At 34.7% G+C, this 22,722-nt stretch overlaps 2 protein-coding genes across 2 annotated transcripts; both read left to right on the top strand.

The window, feature by feature from the left end:
- Window positions 1-3,780: 3,780 nt before the first annotated feature.
- Window positions 3,781-5,035, top strand: LOC129940282 (uncharacterized). The gene is made up of 2 exons (XM_056048570.1): window positions 3,781-4,003; window positions 4,059-5,035. Exons 1-2 carry the CDS (start codon window positions 3,879-3,881, stop codon window positions 5,002-5,004), a joined length of 1,071 nt encoding a protein of 356 aa, XP_055904545.1. The 5' UTR covers window positions 3,781-3,878; the 3' UTR covers window positions 5,005-5,035.
- Window positions 5,036-14,495: 9,460 nt separating this feature from the next.
- LOC129939846 (mitochondrial transcription rescue factor 1) lies at window positions 14,496-20,252 on the top strand. Its single transcript, XM_056048014.1, has 4 exons — window positions 14,496-14,791; window positions 14,846-14,976; window positions 15,052-15,124; window positions 19,968-20,252. The coding sequence occupies exons 1-4, from the start codon at window positions 14,582-14,584 to the stop codon at window positions 20,172-20,174; spliced, it is 621 nt and encodes a 206-aa protein (XP_055903989.1). The 5' UTR covers window positions 14,496-14,581; the 3' UTR covers window positions 20,175-20,252.
- Window positions 20,253-22,722: the final 2,470 nt, after the last annotated feature.

The raw sequence follows: 22,722 nt of genomic DNA, 5'->3' as shown, positions 1-22,722 counted from the left end.
CGACATGGTAAACCACAACATTCTTTGCCTTAAGCTCTCAAATTATTTCAATTTTTCCTCCTCTGCAGTCGATCTATTGTTTTCTTATTTAACAGAACGTGAACAGACGGTTGAACATAAACAACAAAAATCGATCTTCTTACCTGTTGCGAATGGTGTTCCACAAGGGTCAATACTAGGTCCCTTGTTCTTTTCAATGTATGTGAACGAGTTGCCTAGTATTGTAAAAAATTGTTCTATTCGCATGTATGCCGACGACACTCAGCTCTACCTAAGTTGTCCCTTAGGGATGATTGAACACTACGTTGCATGTATTAATGAAGATTTAAAAAGAATCGATCAATGGTCAATTGAAAATTGCTTGCTACTTAACCCGATAAAATCGAATTGCATCGTCATCGCTAGGAATAAGATGGATGTGTCATATTTTCCTCAAGTTGTTCTCAAAGAAAATCCCATCATGTATGTCGACAAAGCTGTAAACCTCGGTGTTTTGTTCAATATGACCCTGACTTGGGAGGACCATATCAATAGAACTGTGGGTAAGTGTTATAGTGTCCTTCGTATGCTTTGGCCATCTCAATATTTAATTCCAATAAAAATCAGAGTTCTTTTAATAAAAACGTTGTTTCTGCCGTTAATCACTTACGGTTGCGAAATTTTCTGCAAACTTGACTTCGAAAGCAAAAGAAAACTTAGTGTCGTCTTTAACTGTGCTGTTCGTTATGTTTATGGACTTAGACGTTTTGATAGAATATCCAATTACGTGATTCAATTTCTCGGAATGACATTTACAAATTTTCTCAAATATCGAACTTTAACTTTTTTCTCTGATATTCTTTAAACCCGACAACCTGAATACCTTTATAATGAGATAAGATTCCTAAACTCAAATCGTTCCGCTCAAGTTTTGGTCCCGCGTTTTTGTTGTGCGACATCTGAACGCCAGTTTTTTGTAAACTCCTCACGAATGTGGAATTCGTTACCACGTGAAATAAGAAGTTTAAATTGCGCAAAGAAATTAAAAAATGAATTAAAACTGTACCTTAGCAATTAATTACAATTAAAACAATTAATAATACATTTTTTAAATTCATCTTTTTATAAAATTGTATAAGTACCTATTCTTACTCGTATTAATATTTTTGTTATTATTATTCTCTTTCTTTCTTTTTGTAATTTGATGTTTTAACATTTTAACTTATATTTATTGTGATACAAAATGCCGTAGCTACTGTACACTTTAAAGCTATATTATAAATAAGAATTTATGTTCTTACAATATTAGCTAATCATGATTAATAAAATACTAATACTAATACTAAAACGCGAATTGAAGGCTTCAAAGATAAAATTGAAAACATTACCAACAATCCCTTATCGTCAAGATTGCCGTATAGCCAAGCTGAATTTAAACAAAGCCGCTTAAGCAGATGGCTTAAATGCCGAGCATTGTAACGCAGCTGGAGTTAATTTTTTAGTAGCATGCACCAAATTATCTGCAAAATATGACCAAAGAAAACACGCCCGAAGATTGAATCTCAATATTGTTTGCCTGAAACTGAAAAAAGGAGACTCTCTAAACTTCACCAACTATAGAGGAATCAGTCACCTTAACCTAATCGCTTAAAAAATCTTCTCTGTAGTAAAGTGTGAACGTCTGAAGACCAATGTCAACAACATGATAGGTCTTTATCAGTGTGGCTTTAAACCAAGAAATCTCGCAGTAAATCAAATACTCACATTACGACAGATGCTAAAACCCCAATATATAAAAGCAACACCCACCATCGGTTTTTAGGCCGCATGGACGAATATTATAGAGCCATGTCAAGTTTTGGCATTCCTGTCAAGCTCGTCCGCTTGTGCTGGATGACCATGGAAAATTTGCAACGCTTCCTAAAGGTTGAAAACAACTTAACCAAAACTTTCGATGTCAACAAATTAAAGAATAGTGCGGAGCTTCCTCGTCAACCCTATAGGAACTATCTTTCACGAGTGTGCCCAACGCCTCGCATATTCTGATGACATTTCCACAATATGAAGAAATCAGCATGATGCCAATGGGTCTTCTGTAAGTATTGAGACAGTTGGGACCAGCTTATGGGCTTATTAAAAGATATAAAGCACCACAGTCTCAGCAAAACGTCACAATCGATAGACATTACTTTGAGGTAGTAAAAGCCTTTGGCTTGCTGGACTCCGATATGAATGCAGGCAACAACACCAGCGCTGGAATCAAACGAAGAACTGCTCTTGCTTGTTTCTTTCGACTAGGAAACCGATGGAGTAGTAAAGCCTTCGAGCAACCAAAGTGTCGCTATATAATCCCTTATTATCTATGAAAAAGCTAACGAAAGCAGTTTGGGTCATTTTGTGTGAAAAGATCTTCGTGTGATCAACGTTCCCTTATACATAGAAGGTGATTGGAGGACCAAATGGAACGACGTGCTGTATGGACTTTAAGTTGGCGCTGTGGGGTCCCGTGTGAATCAGGGTCTTACTCAACAAACTGCTCCATTTAGTCTAGTCCTACCTAATTTCTATACTTGCGCACTCCAAGTTAAGTGATATCATTCTCTAGTTGTGCACGCCAGCAGATCGGTGGTATTCCTCTATTGCGCTGTTTTGCAGACGTGGATTGAATGACTTTTAGGTCAGGAGCATTGGTTTTCATGCTCTCTACGTGACCCAGCCATCTTAGTATTTAGACTTTTAAGCTTATGGCTAAGTCAACGTCGCTGTACAGCCCGTACAGCTCGTCGTTCCATCTTCTCCTCCAATCCCCTTCGATGCATACGGGAACGTAGATCACACTAAGAACTTTTCTCTCGAACTGAACCAAGGTGCTTTCATCCGCTTTTGTCATAGTCCATGCTTCTGAACCATAGCAGGACGAGGATGATAAGGGTCTTATATAGCGACACTTTGGTCCTTCGAGAGAGGACTTTTCAACTCAATTGCTTTCTTAGCCCAAAAAAACAGCGGTTAGCAAGAGTTATCCTGCGTTTGGTCTAAGCGTTGGTGTTGTGTTTTGCGTTTACAGCGGAGCCTCGGTAGACGACGTCCTTGACAACCTCAAAGTTACGTCTGTCGATGGTGACGTTTTGACCAAGACGTCGTCGGTATTGTAGGTCCTTTCTTGACGACAGTATGTACCGTATATGTCAATGTCATCAGCATATGCTAGTAATTGGAAAGACTTTTGAAAGATAGTGAATCTAGTGTTGACGTGTGAGCTCTGCACTATTCTTTCAAGTAGGATGATAAAAAAATAGCATGACAGGACATCACATTGTCTTAAACCTTTATTACTCTTGGAAAATGTGTGAATGTCTCGCAAAACACTTTTAGTTGATACATGCAGGGGTTGAACGTAAGACTTCTGGCATTAGAAACCTACTCACAAAACATTTTATTTGAAACGTCAAGTGATGATTTTAAAATGGTAATATTCCTTCAGGGAAAACCTTTTTAAAATGTCAAAAATCATTTTAAATCCATTGCCTTATCATTCATGGAACTGTTTAATTACCATCATCCTTCTTAGTTTTCTTGTCCTTTATTAAAAAGACACTTCTATATATGCGAATATTATATACAACTATCAAAACAAATCCATTCGTCACCCATGCGCCACCCTGTAAATGAGTACACCAGCAAATACCACCACGTATGAACTCAGTGTTAAGCAATATGTTCTAGTACAATTAAAAACTTAACTGTCACAACACAAATTTTCAAGACTCGAACTAAACATGTGTGGCAACTTTAAACTGTCAAACCATTTGTTGATTTTTTGATATTTTTTTTAAAGAACAAATAATTTTTGGAATGTTTGTATCAATTATTTTAAATGAAGCATAAATAAATACAAAATGGGTCCAAAGAAAATTAATCTTAAGACCAGTGTCAGCGATGTGATTGCAAAAACGGCTGTTGCCAAGAAAAAGGCTCTTCCGAAACTCAAAGTTATTCTTGCAAATCCTTACAAACCGATATAGTAAGATTTTATTTCTTTAAACCAAAATTCCTTAAATACGTGTTTTAAATTTTAGTGAAACCCTTGATGATAGTGAGCTATCCCAATTGAATGATATTATATGCTCTGAAATCAAATCATCAGGATTGCCAGGAAATCAGTTCGCCCGGCAAAATAAAATAAAATTAGGCCTTGGTGCTTCGTTGCGAGCGATAAAAAATAAACAAGCTTCTTGTGTTCTTGTTTCTCGATCAATTAAACCCAAATTTATCATCGATCAAATTGGTTCCTTTGCAAAACAAACAAAATGTTCAGTTCCAGTCTTCGTGGTCGATGATTGTGATAAGATATCGACACATCTCTTCTTGATAAGAGCGCTTGTTGTGGTGTTTCCTTTAAATATTTCTGGAGAACTTGGAAAATGGATAGCAAAGCGCACTTTACCTTCTGAAGAAAATCGAATTTCAGTCATAGAAAAAGAACCTGCAAAGCAAGCTTTAGTGGCAGTAAAAGAGCTTGAGGACAAAGTTAATTTAAATGCCATATATCTCACAAAACAATCCAATGGAAGGCGCACTTTTGTGCCGGATGTAGTCGTGAAACCAATTCAAAACAATCAATCGAAAAATTGGACCGGAGATTTTATATCATTCTCGAATGAAAACGGAACCGATAGTAATGATGAAGAGGCAATGGACACGGATCAAATTGATGAAGAATTTATTAGAAAACAAGAAAAGGCTCTAATGGTCTTAGAAAAAATTGCTAAAAGCAAACAAAAAGTTAATGTTGAAAGTACTCCTAAACCTCAATCTAAATCCAAGCCCAATGAAGATAGATCAGGAGGACAAACGGTGGACAAGAAGGTATCAGATAGAGTGATTATACATGAAGAATGGGAGAACGATCCTTCATATATTTCACTGGAGGTACATAAAATTCAACCTAATCCGAATAGAAAACCCAAAAATAAAAGGAACAAGAATAAAAATAAAAACAAAAACAAAATAAAAGTTCCATAGTGGAAATTTGAAAATAAAATAAAAATAACTGATTGCATTTTTAATTATGTGGAGTCAAAGCTTTTGTTAACATTTCTCTGGTTCAATATTCTTCCAGATATCCACTGATTCGATCAGAAGAAACTCTTTCTTTACTTTAAGGAAAATAATCTCAACTTTAGATTTTAGTTTCTATGGACATAACTTTGGGATTTAAATGATTTTATAAAGACTTTCGGATAAAAAAGTATTCGGCATTTACAAATGCTATTCAGAAGATATCGATGAGAGATTTTCTGTAAAGAATCCAAAGAAAATCTGTAAATTGAAAGAAACTGGTCAATGTAGGAAAGTTTTTTTACCTTGGAAGAGGAAACTATATTTTTTTGGTTTGAAAATATAACTAAAATTTACTTACGGATTTTAATTTTCAAATGAGAAGTATGCCAGACATTGACCTACTAGATAGAGAGTACTTCTAGCCAAGGTCGTGTTGGTGTCATATACTCCATAACGCTACTAGGTATTCTGTAGGTTCAGCGGAAAAATGGTGACACTTTTGAACTTAATGCCCTTACTGTTTTTTTTAAAATATAATGATTATTGATCATTCCTGACAACATTACTCGCACACAGGAATGGTTGAGAGTTGTAAGTCACTAGGCCTTGGTTCTAAACGGACTGTCGCGCCACCCAATTTTTTTTTTTTAATGATTATTGATGCAAAGAGACAAAAAATGGCGTTCAAAAATTAGTTATATTATTATTATTACTTTTATTTATTGACATAAAAATACAAATATAATGCTAATAGTAAAGAGCCTAGCTGCAGGAGCTTTGTACTCAAAATTACGAATTAGAGTAAGATCGGGTAATACGGAATAGGTGATTATAATTTACTCCAGTGTTTCTATTTTTCTGAGAAACGTGCGAGAGATCTGTTATTTCTCATATTCGATAGTCTTTTAAACACAGGGGGAAATATTTCTTTGTGGTATAAACAACAATTTTATTGTATATACTTGTCGGCTAATGTGGAGTAGTACAGGAGGGTAAATTGGAGTGCTTAACATTTGCCACCTGTTTTTGTAGAAGTCTAATCCTTTGCTTCTTTAGGTTCATTTAAAAATGTCGGAAACAGAGGAATCAAGTGAGAAAGTGTGACCAAGCTACGATGGGAAAGGTACTTCTTGCCATCAAAATAAAGAAATGAGTGTGAAGCTTGCTTTTAACACATTTCGCGTTCCAACCAATGACGGATCTAATGGGAGCGGGTTGTCGTAGGGTTCATGACTCCCTGGGAGATATTTTTTTTTTTTGGAGAAATTCCCTTTAAGTCAAAACTAATCGTATTGCGTTAAAGAACATGACCCCGGTTATATCTTGAAAAATTAGTTTTTTGTATATGACAACAAAATTTGTATTTTACTTCCTTAAACTTTGTTGCTAAAAGTACTCCTTTAACTGAAGACTGGACCAAGAACATAATATGAATCGGATATTCAGTCCTATTGCAAAAACATAGCACAAGTTCATCAAATTTTGACCAATTAAGGTTCCAGGGAAGTGGTTCATATGAGCCATAAAGCTTACACAGCCAAGTTGTATAAGTAAAGATTTGTTAGTAATTTAACGACAATCACCAAAAAGCGGTTTACTGTCAAAAACAACTCAAGTGTTTGTTTTCACTCAATTTAGAATTTAAAAAAACCTTAATCATGTTTTAAATTATTTTCATACAATTTGTTTCTAAGAAAAAGAGCAAATATTCAGGTTCTTCAGGTTCAGGTTCATCAATTTAAAAAGAGGTGATTTTTTTAAAACTTTCTCTAATTTTTGTATTCTTAATTTGGCTTCCTTCTACAAGAAAAAGACATATTTTGGTAATGCTCCAGAGGGGTACCCATCAAAAAACCTTCATTTGCTTTAAATGTTTCTCAGGAACTAATGGACCGATTTCAATAATCTTCTTTTTCTGTGCAAGCTCTTGTCAATGATCAAATATGTAATTTTTTTTTCTGATTTTTAAAAAAATATCAATTTTGTCTACAAAACTCGATAACGCAATTTTAAATGTAGGAAAAATGTAAGCACTGTATTTCTTTAGTGCTTACCAAAAATATTTTTAAGACAAATTTTAAAATGATTATCGAAAAAAAATAAGTTACTTTTTTAAATGTAAATATATATTTTATTATTTATTATTATAAATTCTTTATTATTCTCGATAAATGTACAATCTTTTTATAGCTAAGAATAAAAGCATGGCAAATGTTGCCGTCTGCCTGAGTTGACTTATTTCGAGTTTACATTTTAGGTAAAAAAGTTAAAGTTATAAACTATGAGTTGTATATACATTAAAAAATTTAAAAAAAAAATAGTAGTTTGTTTATTCATTTTGTTTAATTTTATGGTACAGTATTTAAAAAAAAAAAATTGAATTGAATTATATCTTCAAACATTCAAATATAGTTACAACCAAAAAAAAAAGAAATTGGAACACATTATCAAATATGTAATTAATAGCTATATAAAACAGTTACGGTAACCTAAAGCATGACTAATATAGGAGCATAGGGGTTTCCAATCGAGATTACCATTTAAGAGTTGCTTTGTATATTCAAGTGTTAGAATGTTTTGTGAAAAGTAAAGCCTTCTAATTTCCTGTAACATTGGACAAACAGCTAAGAAGTGGTACACATCCTCAATTTCATTACGGTTGCACAAAGTACATTTTGGATCAAGGTCTGCTCTATGTGGCTTATAGTTTAAGTTCAGCATCTCAGTTCTTGCATTAAAAATAAGGCTCATTTGCTTAATAGATAATTTTTCGTTAAAATAATTACTTCTGTAGAGTGTGTGGTTTAGTGTTTTGTATATGAGTCTAGTGCTAAAAGTTTGAGCTCTATGCAAACACTGTAAATAAAGAGAGTCATCTATCTTTACTATGCATTTATAGAAAACTTTTTTCCAATCGGCTAGAGGTGTATTATTAAGATTTAGATTAAAGCAATGCCGATTAGCCAATTCGTACCATTCTTTAAAAGGCGATAATTGAGATCGGAGTGCGTATTGCATTATTTTTTTGTGAAGGTTTGTATCAGGTCTATTCATAACTTTAACAATATAGTCCGCATTTGATTTTAAATTGCCTAGGAATATTTGTGCTATACCGGTTTCTACGTGGATAGCATACGTTGGAGTTGAACTAGCTAGTTTGAAAATGCGTTTGAAAAAGAAACGTTGAACAACTTCGAATTCCTCCATGTTTCGATAGCCAAAAACTTGATCTGCGTAACAAAGGCACGTTCTTATAGTTGCATCAAATACTCTAAACTTAGCAGTAGCATCGACATATTTATTGCAAAAGAATTTACTCCACATGAGATTTATTGCTGTTTTGGCAGCAATGCATTTTTCTTTAACATGAGGGCGGAGATCAAGGTTATACGTTATTAGAAAACCTAAGTATTTGTATTGAGATACTATTTCTAACGGTTCGCGATCTAAAAACCATTTTTCATTGGGAGCTCTTCTTCGCAGAGTACTTTCAAAAATCATTATTTTTGACTTTGTGGCGTTAATTTTGAGATCCCACAAATCACAAAATCTTATGAGTTTATTAATTTGAAGCTGTAAAGATGTGGGGTTATCAGCCAAAATAACGATGTCATCCGCGTATAAAAGGATCTTTATAAGTGTATCACCGACGATGACTCCACCCGGAAAATCTTTAGATACATCGTCAATAAATAGTGAAAACATAATGGGACTCAATCCACATCCCTGAGGAACACCACATGTTGTATTAAAAAAGTCAGACATTGAATTTCCATTCCAGACTGCAGCAGAGGTGCCAGTTATAAGGAGTTTGTACAAATTTAGAAATTTAGTGGATAAACCCAAAGTAGATAATTTATATATTAAAGAGTCTCTGTTCACCGTGTCAAACGCCGCCTGAAAATCAACGAAAAAGGCGTACATTTTCTTTTTCTTTTCAAAACAATTCTTAACTATGCTTGTAAGAGCAAATATATGGTCTATTGTAGATAATCCTGCTCGAAAGCCGGCTTGGAAAATACTAAGGAGTTTATTCTCTTCAACCCATTTTGTCAACCTTTGGTATAAAAGATGGGTGAATATTTTCCTAAGACACGGCAGAATCGAAATGCCCCTGTAGTTGCTCGGAAGTTGCAAATCCCCTTTTTTAAAAATAGCACAGATCCATGCTTTTAAGAAACTCTTTGGAATTTCTTCTTCTTCAAGAAGTCTATTAAAGAAGTCATTCATATGATTTAGAAAATTCGGAGTTCCATATTTATAAAATTCACACGGTATACCATCAACTCCTGCAGATTTTTCGTTTTTCATATTTTCTAGAGTTCCTTGCGATTGGCCCATCTAATTCTGGGTTTAAAACTAAAGGAAGGGCATACTGAAATTTTAAACTTGTTGTCAAAGGGTTCAGGAGCTGTTTGAAGTGCTCGGAGAGTTTTTCAACATCAATAGCTGAGGCTGACATACTCTTGCAACCACCTAACAATCTCACGTTTGACCAGAATGTTTTTGCGTCTTTACAGTTTGAAAGCCTGGTTGCTACGCCATTTACATATTTTTTTTCTTTTTGAATACAGAGCTTTTTATACAGTTTATTGGATTCTATGTAAAGACTTTTAAAAAAAATTGAATTGGTCTTCCTAAACAGATTGAGATTTGCGAAAGATTTGTTGCGGAGTTTTCTACATTCCCAATCAAACCACTCAGCTACAAATTTATCTCTGGATTTAGGTTTTACCACAACTGCTGCTTGTCTTACACTTTTTAAAATATTTTCAACGGCCTGGTCACAACTATAATGTTCTTGGGAGGAAAGGCAATTAACCTGAGCGTCGAGCCTTCGTCTATACACTTCAGCACGATTTTCTATCCATTTTAATCTATTTAATGTGGTAATGGGTGATAAAGTTACATCTTGAAATTTTATAGAGGTTACAACTGGTAAATGACCAGAGAAATTTGCAGATACAACCTCGAAATCCTCGATAACATTAAGCCAATGACCTTTCGCAAAACAATAATCAATAACCGAATGACCTTGACCCGAAATGAAGGTGAGGTCGCCTCTTCTGTCACTGTTAGTAATACCGTTGAGTACCAATAAACCAAAATCTTCAGCGAAATCCATAAGTTGCCTTCCACATCTATTTAAAGTTCCATCCATAGAATTCCTAACACTTGCATATACATGAGAAACATTTTGCACCAGAGAATCTGGGTTCTGAAAATTACCAATTCTACCATTAAGATCACCGAGTACCATGATATTTTGCAATTCATTTTCATTAAAAAATATTTGCAATTCATTAAAATCATTTGCCCAATTATTGCAGTTTAAATAAGTTGGTACAATATAATAGAAGTCATGCTTATGGTTTATCTCTACAACTGTTTTCCTACCAATTCTTTTAAATTTAACAAAATAGTTCAAATAACATTTAAATGCAATTAACATTCCATCGCTAGCTCTACCAAAAATATTACTTCTCGTGGCTGGAATAAATTTTATATAATAATCTTTAAAATACTTCACAAATTGTGTTTCTTTACCCTCTTCGAGAAAAGTTTCTATCAAAATAATAATATCATACTTTAAAATAAATTCAAAAAAAGCAGGAATTACTAATTTCTTTTTTAACCCAGACACATTATAACATAAAATGGCAGACGGCAACCCTTTCCTACTTATGATGTTGACGCTGATGTTGATGTTCAAAAACACTCTGGATACTCCATTAAATGAGCACAATTAATTGTTTAAAATACCTATTCAAATCACACATGCACAAATTACAAAATGATAATCACGCTATTGTCCTCAATTCTGACAAAACAGCTGTTGGAGAGCATATTCGTAGATTTATTGCACCTGTTCTTGACGATGTTGCTGAAATCATGGTTAGCGATCGTACAGCTACGCGAGAATTCGAAATTCGTAGAAGAAATAATAGTATACAATTTATTGCTGATACACACCGTTTATATGACGCTTTCCAATATCCGCTAATGTTGTTGAAGGGACAAGACGGGTATTGCATAAATATTAAACAACGTAATCCCGCAAGAGGTATCGAAACAAGAATTTCAGCTCGATGTATCGTGCGTATCATGAGATTTAATCAAAAAAAGCTGCGTGCGGAAGAATATATTCATCTACAACACACTATCATCACCAACGATGACGACGCCGCTCAAATCGTTATCTCTGCCATACATAGGCAGTCCACGCCATATGCAAGAATATGTCCGTGTTTACTTATCACGTTTACGTGTAATGCGAATTGGCCGAGATTACATATTTACTATTGCCTGGTCAGATTGCAATACATCGTCATGGATGACATTAGAGCATGTGTATTCAGACAAAAATTGAAGTCTTTGATAAATTTCATTACAAAATTACATGCATTAGGTCCTACACGTTGCTGGATTATAGCGTTGAAGGGCAAACGCCCGGTAACCTCATGCTCCAACATATAATAGAAGAAATCGCGATAATGGCGGACAATCATTTGTTAAAAATATTAACAGCGCATACATTTACATTGATAACCGTTGGGTGGTCCCATATTAGTCTCTGCTAAGTAAAACATTCAATTCTCATATTAATATTGAGTTCTGCAGTTCAGTGAAGAGCATCCGGTTATTTTGCTATGTAATTTGAAACTACCACGGTTGCGCAACGGCACGCAATTAGTAATCAAAAAATTAATAAAAAAATGTTATCGAAGCCATAATTCTAGATGGAAAATTCCGAGGCGAAAATATATTATTACCGGGAGTTCCTATTATTGCCACAGATGTGTCAATTCAATTCAAACGCCTTCAATTTGCAATTAGATTGACATTTACAATGACAATCAATAAGTCTTAAGACCAAACGATGTCTGTCTGCGGCTTAGATTTGAGCACTTGTGTTTCACACTGATATGTTAATTTCAATAAGTTAAAAAATTGGTTAGTGATTTGTTATTTTAATATTTTGTCATGGTTACCTTTAACACTTGTATATCACATCCTTACACACTTGCTATAAATTAGTTATTTATTATAGCAAAATATTCTCTAGGATTATTTATAAGATAAAACAATATATATATAAATATAGGAAATATTTTTAAACAGACTTTTTGGAAGACATAAGCAAGTTCTAGCGACCACCTTGTGAATTTTTATTTCTTTTAAAATTGATTTTCTGTTGAATACAAGAAAGATCTTAAAATATTAAATAAATCTACTTTAGAAGTGAATTTGCTTTGGATGCTCTAAAATTGAGATTTAAACACGAATTTCAATAACATAAAATTGACACTTTTGTTAAACTAATGGCAAATTGAAAATATAATAAACGTTTCATAAATATTGATATAAAACCTTTGAATAACTTGAGATTTAAAGTGAAAAGAGATTCTGAAACTAATAATTTGTGAGTGCCACACAAACGTTTCTTAACTACGTATTTTTTTACTTTAATTTTTTAGAGAAATTATGTTAAATCCTTTAAGATCAAAATCCTCATATTCAAGAACCAAGCATTTTTCTCTCTATGATTTTTAAGTTTTGTTGACTCCTTTAAGGTCAAAATACGAGTAGGCAGACTGATAGCGATAGTAATAATAGACTCCCGAAAAAACTACGTCAAAAAAGCCCGATAGTTCTTCATATAAGATCGTGTCTCTTGAATTTTTGAAGGGTTCTTCGTATTAATAGAAATGTAAACAAAAAAAGTCTATTTTTCAAAACACTTTCTGCATGAAATGCTCCAAAAACCCTCCAAACTATTGTGTTTTAGCTCTTAAATATCGCAAATTTAGAAAACTGTTGTAATCTTGGAATGCTTTCATATGTCTCATCCAAATTAAATAATAAGACCATACCTTGCTGGACAACAGTGTTCTAAAATGATAACTAAAGTTGCCAATTTAGCAATTGAAATCTGTAAATTTAAGGTTATGATACTCATTATGTTATTTAAATTTTGTTAGCCTCCTTTACAAAACATTAAACAAATTTTTTAAGCGGTGAGTAAAAACTCATCTTAGTGTGTGAACCCCCCCCCCTGATTAAAAGACTGGATCCGCCCTAGGTTCCAAAAACATTTGCAACGTATGGCACTATCTTTTAAGCCTATTAGTGATATTTTGCCCACTCCTTTGGGTCGAACATAGGTTTTTAGTAATGTCGTAAAACATTTACATGAAATGAAAACCCGTTTTTGGTGTTTTACAAGAAGTTATATACGAAGTCTGGCCCAAAAAAATAACTTACTTTACTTAATTAAGGTTGCGGTACAGTGTGAACTACGGCCGCACTAAACAAACTTCTCCATCTAGCTCGGTACATAGCTACCTCAAAAGTTACGTCTGTTGATGGTTTTGACCGAGACGTCGATATTGTAAGTCCTTTCTTGACGACAGGATGTGCTTTGTTTTTCCCTCATTACCGTTAAACCCATTTTTGACGCCTCTGTCTCAATACTCAGAAGCCCCATTGATATCACGCTGTGTTCTTCCGATTATGTCAATGTCATCAGCTATTGCTAGGAATTTGACAGACTTTTTATAGATAGCGCCTCTAATATCCCCAATAAATGTTTGCTATTGCAGGAAAAGCCTGGCTACATACATAGGTTAAAAAAGTGATCTTAGCTTTCGGATACGATAGAGCTAAGGATTTCAATCAAGGAAATTTATGCAAATTTGTCGATATGTTGTAATAAACAAATAAAAATTGGTCTTACTATGGTTCAAAGCAAGCAGCTATAGGTTTAGGCAAAGAAAGCAAAACGGCAAATGGGGCTTTAACGAAGACAGAATATTGTTTTTTGGTAACTGTGGTTAATTGTATGAGCGCAGGTCGAAATTTGATTCCACCATATTTTTGACTCCAAGGCAACTTTTCATATTTGTTGATGGATTTGTCCATGTAACATTGTGGTTACAGCATTTTCTGGAGTTTTCCAAAACTTCAGAATAGCAGAAAATTCTTGTTTTATTTTCGACGGTTACTTTAGTCATACCAGAAATCTATATGAGATTCACCTGGCGGGAAAAAATTATGTTAAAATAAATTCCCTTGCCCCACATTGTACCCATAAGATGCAAGCTTTGGTTAAGACATTAACTGTGCCTCTTATGACCTAATATATATTTTTCAAAAACACCTATCTTAGAGTACAAACACGCCATGTTAGGTTGCAGTTAGTGAATTCAAATGGTGCGGAATTTTCCCCTTCAACAGGAATATTTTTCAGAAGCTGATTTTAATGCATTTTTAAAATCACTTAGGGACAATTGCACAATCGTGGGTTAGTATGTCAGTGAATTTGGTACCATTCGATAAAACACCCACTTTGATCGAACAAATACCGTTGAACGTTATTCAAGAAATTCCATCCTGAATGCATTCATTTCACTTCTCTGAAGTTTTCCAAGTGTCATTTGCAACAGCTGATAATTTTTGAGGTTAGGCTTACCACTTACCCAAACAACCTAAACAAAATAATAAAAATTCTCGCTCTAGGATTAAGGAAAATAGGAAAATGTTAACAAATCGAATTTTAGCCAATTATAAAAACCTACAAAAGTGTAATTTAATATTAAAAGCATCTAGCAATGTTCTTGAATTGATTAAATATGAAAATACAAAGTGTCAAGTTCCAATAAGGAGTTTTAATCCAGCAGCACTTCGACAAATTTACACCAGTTCTGTGTTTTGTAAGAAAATTAACAAATCTTCATCGAAATATGAGGTAACAAATGTTGTCTTCTTGTTTGGGTATATTTGATAACATTTCATGTCATAGGAATCAGATAGCGACTCTGATGATGATGATCCTCACCTTAAAGATGAACGAGATTCGAAGGTTGTAAAAGTCAAGGTTAATTCATTGAGAGCTGATTTACTATTGAAAGCCGGCCTTTCAATAGCCAGAAAGTAAGTGAGGAATAATTTCTTTGATTCCACGTTCAATAATTCAAATAAGGTGTTTTATGTCGTTTGTATTTTTAGTAAGATCGAAGTTATTTTCTATGAAAGTAAAATTCGTGTAAATGGAGAAAAAATACCCAAGAAAAGTGTTCAGGTAAGTCAAATTTTGTATTGTTGTAATATTCGTTATAATGGCTAATTCGTAATTGCAAGTGTTCTTCCCTTAAGTATGTTCAGATAATGAACACAATTTTATCTGCTTGAGTGCAGTTATCATATTTTGTTTAGAATGAGCTCTTATAGAAAAACGTTGACAAAATGAAAAATATAAATTAGTTGTTAGAAGCATTTGATATGAGTCTTTAAAATGGGTATTAACAAAAATAGTTTAAAATTTATTGTTCTAGGCTTTGTAGAAAAAACAGAAAAACATGGGACAAAAATTTGCAGAAATAAGAAAGTTACTGATAATATTTTTTAAAAACATATTCGCATGACTAGTTGTTTGTTCTTTTTTAACCATTTTCAACTATTGTTAACTATTGTCGTTCCTAAACGTTAAGATCGTTACAATTTAAAACAGTATGACATCATTACATCGTTCCTAAATTCATTTTTGAAGTTAATTACGACTTGTACCAATTCGCAACTCAGCTCAGGAGCTGTTTTAAAAGTGAAGGAGCTGATGTTAAAGTGAATAATTGGTTTACAAACAAGTAATTGGGCAGGTTCACACAACAGAAGGGCCTTCATTTGCAGTTAACTGCATTCTTTGAACCAAGGTCGGATCCAGACTTTTAATCAGGGGGTTAACACACTTAACATATAGACGTGTTTTTACTCACCGTTTTAAAAGTTCTTTAATGTTCTGTGAAGGAAGCTGAACAAATTTAAATAACATAAAGTGCATCTTAGCATTTCGAGGCCTAAAGTGACAACTTTAGTTATAAAATTATATTAGAACACTGTTGTCCAGCAAGGTATTGTATATTTTTTAATTTGGACAGCTCCCTACATATGAAAGCATTCCAAGATTCCAACAGTTCTCTAAATATGCCACATTTAAGAGCTAAAACATAATAGTTTAAAGGGTTTTTGGTGCATTTCACATATTTAAGAAATGGTTTTCATTCGTAGCTTTTTTTTCAATAATAAAATATATTTGTCTTGTTTTCATTTCTATTAATGCAAAGAACGCTACAAAAATTTAAATTTAACATAGAAAATGAGAAAGAATCAGATATTAAGAATTTTCGGGCTTTTGTTGACGTGGTTTTTCTTACTTACTTACTTACTTAAAAGTCCGGGCGGAGCTAACTAGCTGTCTCCAGTTTCGCAGGCCAAGTTGGTTAAGGTCCTCTCCCACCTGGGTGCGCCACCTGATCCGCGGTCTTCCTCTACTGCGCCGTCCCTCGGGATTGGATTCGAAGACCTTCCGGGCTGGAGCGTTGATGTCAATTAGCTCTGCATGACCTAGCCATCTTAGCCGTTGGACTTTAATTCTGCTGACTAGATCAGTGTCGCTGTACAGCCCGTACAGTTCGTCGTCATATCTTCTCCTCCATTCTCATTCTATGCGTACGGAACGAAAATCTCCCAAAGAATTTTTTCTCGAAGCATCCTAAGACGCTCTCATCTTTCTTTGACAGGGTCCAGGCCTCGGTTTTAGATGCTCGAGAGAGGACTTTACTTCTCAATTGCTTTCTAAGTCCAAAGAGGCAGCGATTTGCAACAGTTATTCTTCGTTTGATTTCAGCGCTGGTCTCGTTGTCTGCATTAATAGTGGTGCCTAGGTAGACAAAGTCCTTAACTACCTCAAAGTTAAAGCTGTCCATGGAGACGTTTTATCCAAGACTTCGTAGTTCAATGTCAATACTTGGTCTTGACTTCATTGACCACTAAACCCATCTTCTTCGCTTCCGTCGCAATGCTCAAAAACGCTCCACTGACATCACGCTTTGATCTTCCAATTATGTCAATATCATCTGCGTATCCGAGTAATTGGATGGACCTTTGGAAGATTGTGCCTCTAGTATTGACGGTTGAGTTTTGCACAATTCTTTCCAGAACGATGTTGAAGAAGCCGCATGACAGTGCATCGCCTTGTCTAAAACCTTTTTTGACATCAAATGCATCGGTGAGATCTTTTCAGACCTTGATAGAGCAGCGTGTATTCACTATCGTCATTCTGCAAAAAAGATAAGTTTGACAGAGGTGCCAAAACTAGACATTGCTCTCTCTGAAGAGCCCTTTCCTATGGATGCTGTCATACGCGGCTTTAAAATCGATAAAGAGATGGTGGGTATCGATTTGAAGTTCCTGGGTTTTTTCCAAGATCTGCCGTAGTGTGAATATTTGGTCGATAGTGGACTTTCCTGGTCTGAAGCCACACTGATAAGGACCTATTAGGTTGTTGACGAACGGCATCTCTGATGGCTGCAAGGCAATGCTGCCACTGGTTTTCAATGCTTAATGCAGGCAGCATATGACTCCTTAAGAGGTTATTATTAAAGACTCGATCGGAAAAGGAAATGGCAGTCTCTTGCGATTGTAGCCGTCTAACGTCGAATCTTCTCTAAGTACTTCCTTGTTTTGCCTTGGATCGGGATATCCGTAGACGTACCTTGGCCACAACGAGGTAGTGGCCCGAGTCAATGTTGGCCTCTCGGAATGTTCGGATATCCTGTATACTGAAAAAATGTCGTGCGTCGATCGCAATGTGGTCAATCTGGTTGACGGTTCATTGATCAGGAGATTTCCATGTCCCCTTGTGGATATTGAGATGTGTGAACTGCGTACTACCTACCAGAACGTCTCGCCCCGCAGCGAAATCGACCAGCCTGAATCCGTTGTCGAGGGTGGTGTCGGCTGTATCTCCCGATTATGCCACCAAAGATGTCTTCTTTTCCTAGCTTGGCATTCAAATCTCCTAAGACAATTTTAATGTCATAGCCAGGGCACTGCTCATATGTCTTGTCCAAGAGCTCGAAGAATATGTTTTTGGTGTCTTCATCTTTCTCCTCTGTTGGGGCATATTAGGCTTTTGTTGGCAAATTTAGTCTTGATGCAAATTTAGTCGTGAAGCGCTCGCTCACACTGTTGAAAATCAAGACTTTTTGCCTGAGTCTAGTTCCAACAACGAATCCACACCCAAATAGACGCTCTCTTTGTTCTCGGTAGCAGTCGCCGTAGTATATATCGCAGTCATTTAGTTAAGGGACCTAACATTCCATGTAGAGATCCGAAGTACGTTGTACTTTTTTCGCTTACGTGGGTTGTCAACAGTGAATCCGTCCGTATCCGAAGCTTGTTGGTGCTTCGCAACTAAAGGTATTGTTAACGTGGATAAGGAATTCACCCCGACGTCTCAACCCCCAACCTGGAGGGCTAGACCCTTAGTATAACTCCAGGGACGGGGAGCCCGATAAACCGCTCCTTACAGGCCTGGGCTCCGAGTATGTCGAAGAAGCCCCATAAGGTGTTCACTAAGTAGTTCAACCTTATTGGAACTGTAGACGCCACCGTTGATTCCATCTCGAGAATTCGTCCGCTGCCGTCTGTATAAGCAGTGGTGCCTTAGTGGAAACACCTCTCCCCCCTCTCTCGTTTGCAGCTCCCTATTACTTGTTGAATAAACACTAGAGCCGACAATTACTGTCAATGCTTCTAGTCAACTAACACACAGACATAATGATCTCGACGCAAACTCTATGTTAATTAATTAAATATAGATATTAAGTCATAAGAACAAGAATTATTTGTATCCTCAAAGATAGTGTGTTTTCATCAACGTCAAAATACTGCGTTGGTACAATTGGGAAGGTTCATTCAATATAAGGGACTTCATTTGCAGTATATTCTTTGAACGTACATTTTGACCAATGCAACTAGTAAGCTTTTCAAGTTTTATAAACTTCAAACTCGCAACTTTACTTCACTAACCTCTACCTACAAAACACTCCCCATGCAAGCTTCAAGTCCATCTAGACTTCTATTTTTTTTTTTTTACTTATTTATTTTCAATTTTACATATAACATCAAATAGAATTGTGCAGAAAATAAATTAATCATTGAGTAATAAAGTTAAGCTTTCAGTTAAATGAAAAAACATGATTAACAATCATTTTGACAGAAGTAGACTTGACTTTTAGGGAGATTTTTCTTGACTTTTTTCCAGTCAACTTCCCATTAAAATTGCATTAATTGGAAGGTAATTTTTTGGTAGCTGGCCAATCAGATACTAAAAAATTTGCATTACTTTCAAGTCCCTCTGTAATCTGGAAATGTCCTTTGTCTTTGTGCTTTATTGCCTTAATGATCAGACGAAATCTGCAAATCGCCTGAAAACCTTATAAGGAACAATTCAAAGTAGCCACTGCATGTTTCTAAACGGCAGACAAAAATCAAATTGAATGAAAAAAAAACATTTTGTTCAACAAAAATAGGAAAGAAATCAGACCATGGTAGCATTAATTCAATCTTTTAGCATTCTACATAGTTTTTAATTATTAAATTATTTAATTTTTCATTTATTTATTTTATTTATTTATTTATTTTGCATTTACATTATGTTTTTTTTAAATATTATTATTCTCTAAATGTTTTATGTAAATTAAATTTACTTTTTCTGGTTTTGTTTACTGCAGTACTCTTTTTTTTGTAATATTTCGAATGAAGGTTTTTTCCGTATTTTCTTCTTAACTATTTACATAATTTTTTTTTCTCCCAAGATAATGTTGAAGTTGTAAGATATAATTATCAAATCTCTGAATTGTAAAATGAGCGGTCATAGATTTTTTTGAAAATATTTTTTACGAAATAAAGAAACTAACTAAAACCTAAATCTTGGTCAAACTAAATTCTTAAATCCATCAAAATTCATAATAAAAATATAAAAACAATCTTTAAAAGATAAATTTGTATAAAATATATAATTTATTTAATTTTTGTATTGTATTTTAAATATTTTAAAACGATTTTATTTGTACACTCCACAGCTTAACGTTGGCGATGAAATCGACGTTATTAAAGGCTTTAGCAATGTCAACCCATCCCATTTAATTATATCACGAGTTATAATCGCATCCGCAAAAGAAAAAGAAGAAGCTATAAATGTTCATTTGCGAAGATACAAAACAATGCTTATTGAAAATTATACAGGAACGAATGCTTATAAATCATCTGAATCCTCGGGAAGTACGTGATTTCACAAGACAAAAATTAACACACAATTGTGTTTCAATCAACAGAATAGCAAATAATAAAGTTTTCAAAAATGATAATTTTTGTTAATTTTTTATTTAACGATATTTATGTTTGTAGAAATCTTATTGACGGAAACTAAATAATTTCATTTGTATATCAGCAATTTTTAATTATTTTGATTCTTGATATTATTCAGGCATCTTTATACATCCTTGTCTTGTCTATAAAATGCAAAATAAATTGCAATAACCACCACGCAGAGGAAGTGAAGGAATCCTCTTTATCTGCGTTGATGTAGACGTTTTCTTTTTTGATTTCCTTGTATTTTTTTGTTCTACCTTTACACTTCATAAATGGCAGGATATTCCCGGCAACACATGACTGGAATAATAATAATAAGAATAATAATAATATACATTATAGAAATATACATATGTACATTTGTATGAATAAAAATGCAATCGATTTTGAATGTACAGACAACGATAGACAATCCGGTAACGATGACAATAACGACGATGACGATGAGCTAAGAGACTTTGACGACAAGGACGATGTGCTCGTTCTCGTTTTCGTCCTCGTCAATATGATTTTTGGCAAACATTTCTCTTGCACCTAGTAGAGAAAAGAGAACGATTTGCATAGCAATGATGATAATGTTATATCGACGAAAGTCATGACTTTGATGATGGCTTCATGAAGGATATTGCAAATGTGAAGCATTTTGTATAATGATGGGTCTTTTTCTGGTCGTACGATTTTAAAGTACCACGTAGGAAACTTTTTGAAAAATGTTTCAAAGTTGTGTGTAGGGGCGGGGTGTTGCATATCCTTTGTGAAAGTAGAAACTTGAAAAATACATTTTTTTTTTGTTTGAAACAAACCGGATAAGAACTATCCATAACTTTAACGGTGAAAAAGAAAGCTAATCGAATATCTTGGAGTATTGGACAACAAGCAAGGAAGTTATACCCCTTTTCTATTTGATTAAGATTACAGACTAGAGTAAGAGGTGACGCGTCACCATCAACTTGAATGTCAATGTTGAACTTAGCAAATCATAATGTTGGCAACCGAAATGACAAAGTTGAAGGATTGGTCGATTTCTGCAACGCTAACGGCATTTCCTTAGAGGGACCTTGTTTTCCGGTTGACATACCATCGGCGATTAAGAAACTGTCTTTAAGACGTTTTTAAAATGAGAGGTGCACGCCACCACTATGGTTGCTACCATACTATTATAAACATTTACCTTTCGAAAAACCCAAGAAAACACTCGAACGCTCAAGTTTAATGCAGATGGATCTAAGGATCCCGTAGTCTTGTAAAAACTAGGGGACTACCTTTTACAAGTATTGAATGCAGGCAGAAGCTCTGATTCCGTCGCGGTCAGTAGGTCGCAAGGAAGAAGTAGTGCTTGTCTTTCCTAAGAAGCCTCAACAAGGATCGGCGAATGAAAACAACAACGCATCCCAACTAAATCAGCAGCAAAGAGAAACAAGCTAGTTACTTATCGCATACATTTGAGGGAAGTTTAAATAGCGTGCAGTGTAACTATATTAACACATTAGCTATCGAAATAGAGGAAGCCGCGACAGTATGTGTGATAGCTGAACCTCAAACAGAATAACTAAAGACCTCCCAGGTGTCCAGATCAATAGCACCTGACAAAAGACACAAATTAATCCCTGGTAGTCTTGGACTGTTGTGTTGCGCCACCCAATTAATTTTTATTTTTATTTCATAGGATTCTGGATCTCTTTGTTGCCATCAATGTACTTAATAAAGAACGAAAAGATCAATGGACTCAAATTCAACCTTGTGGGACACCCATTTCTGTATAGAGTTGTTTTGATAATTTTTTTCCTTTTGACACTACGGTAATTGTATGTAAAAGTAGTAGCTAACATATTCTCAGACATTTATTTTGTATTAATTATTATTTTCTAATTGAAATGTCAATATTATAGAAATATGTTTTCTTTATCGGAGCCCAAACCTGGACAGAATTTCGACTTCTCGGGAATTGGATGCTCTGTCTGACTCCATTCAAAGAATTGTCTCACTGTATTCTCAAACTGAAATCGTTATTACGGACGATTTCAATGTTCACAATTCTGTGTGCTGAGATTTTTGCTGAGTTTAACTATCTTATTCTCTCTTATTCTTCTGGGATCGTTCCGAGTAGTTGGAAAATTGCATTTGTTCATCCAATCCCAAAACAGGCGAATCTTCTTCCCCCGGAAATTATCGACCGATAACACTAGCGTCCCTTCTTTCTAAGGTCATGAAAACGCTGATTAATTATGAGCTTAAGAAATATCTTGAGGAACGGAAGCTTCTTAATGACTGGCAATACTGCTTTCGTAGCAATAGGTCCACTGGTGATCTCATGGTTCACCTCACCGAACAGTGGAACAAATCTTTACATCGTTTTGGAGAAAGTAAGATTATTGCACTTGATATTTCAAAGGCATTTGATAAAGTCTGGCATCTTGCTGTTTTATCGAAATTTAGTATTGACGAATCTCTTCTTCGTTGTATTAG

The sequence above is a fragment of the Eupeodes corollae genome, chromosome 1 (genome assembly GCF_945859685.1).
Source record: "Eupeodes corollae chromosome 1, idEupCoro1.1, whole genome shotgun sequence".
NCBI classification, from domain to species: domain Eukaryota; kingdom Metazoa; phylum Arthropoda; class Insecta; order Diptera; family Syrphidae; genus Eupeodes; species Eupeodes corollae.
This window is presented reverse-complemented; position numbering and strand designations above follow the sequence as displayed.

What these genes read in the sequence shown, in the direction of transcription:
- LOC129940282 (XM_056048570.1), top strand. Translation starts at nt 3,879, where the DNA reads ATGGGTCCAAAGAAAATTAATCTTAAGACCAGTGTCAGCGATGTGATT. An exon ending in AATCCTTACAAACCGATATA is followed by an intron (nt 4,004 to 4,058) that starts GTAAGATTTTAT and finishes TTTAAATTTTAG; the next exon opens with TGAAACCCTTGATGATAGTG.
- LOC129939846 (XM_056048014.1), top strand. Translation starts at nt 14,582, where the DNA reads ATGTTAACAAATCGAATTTTAGCCAATTATAAAAACCTACAAAAGTGT. An exon ending in AATCTTCATCGAAATATGAG is followed by an intron (nt 14,792 to 14,845) that starts GTAACAAATGTT and finishes TTCATGTCATAG; the next exon opens with GAATCAGATAGCGACTCTGA. An exon ending in GGCCTTTCAATAGCCAGAAA is followed by an intron (nt 14,977 to 15,051) that starts GTAAGTGAGGAA and finishes TTGTATTTTTAG; the next exon opens with TAAGATCGAAGTTATTTTCT.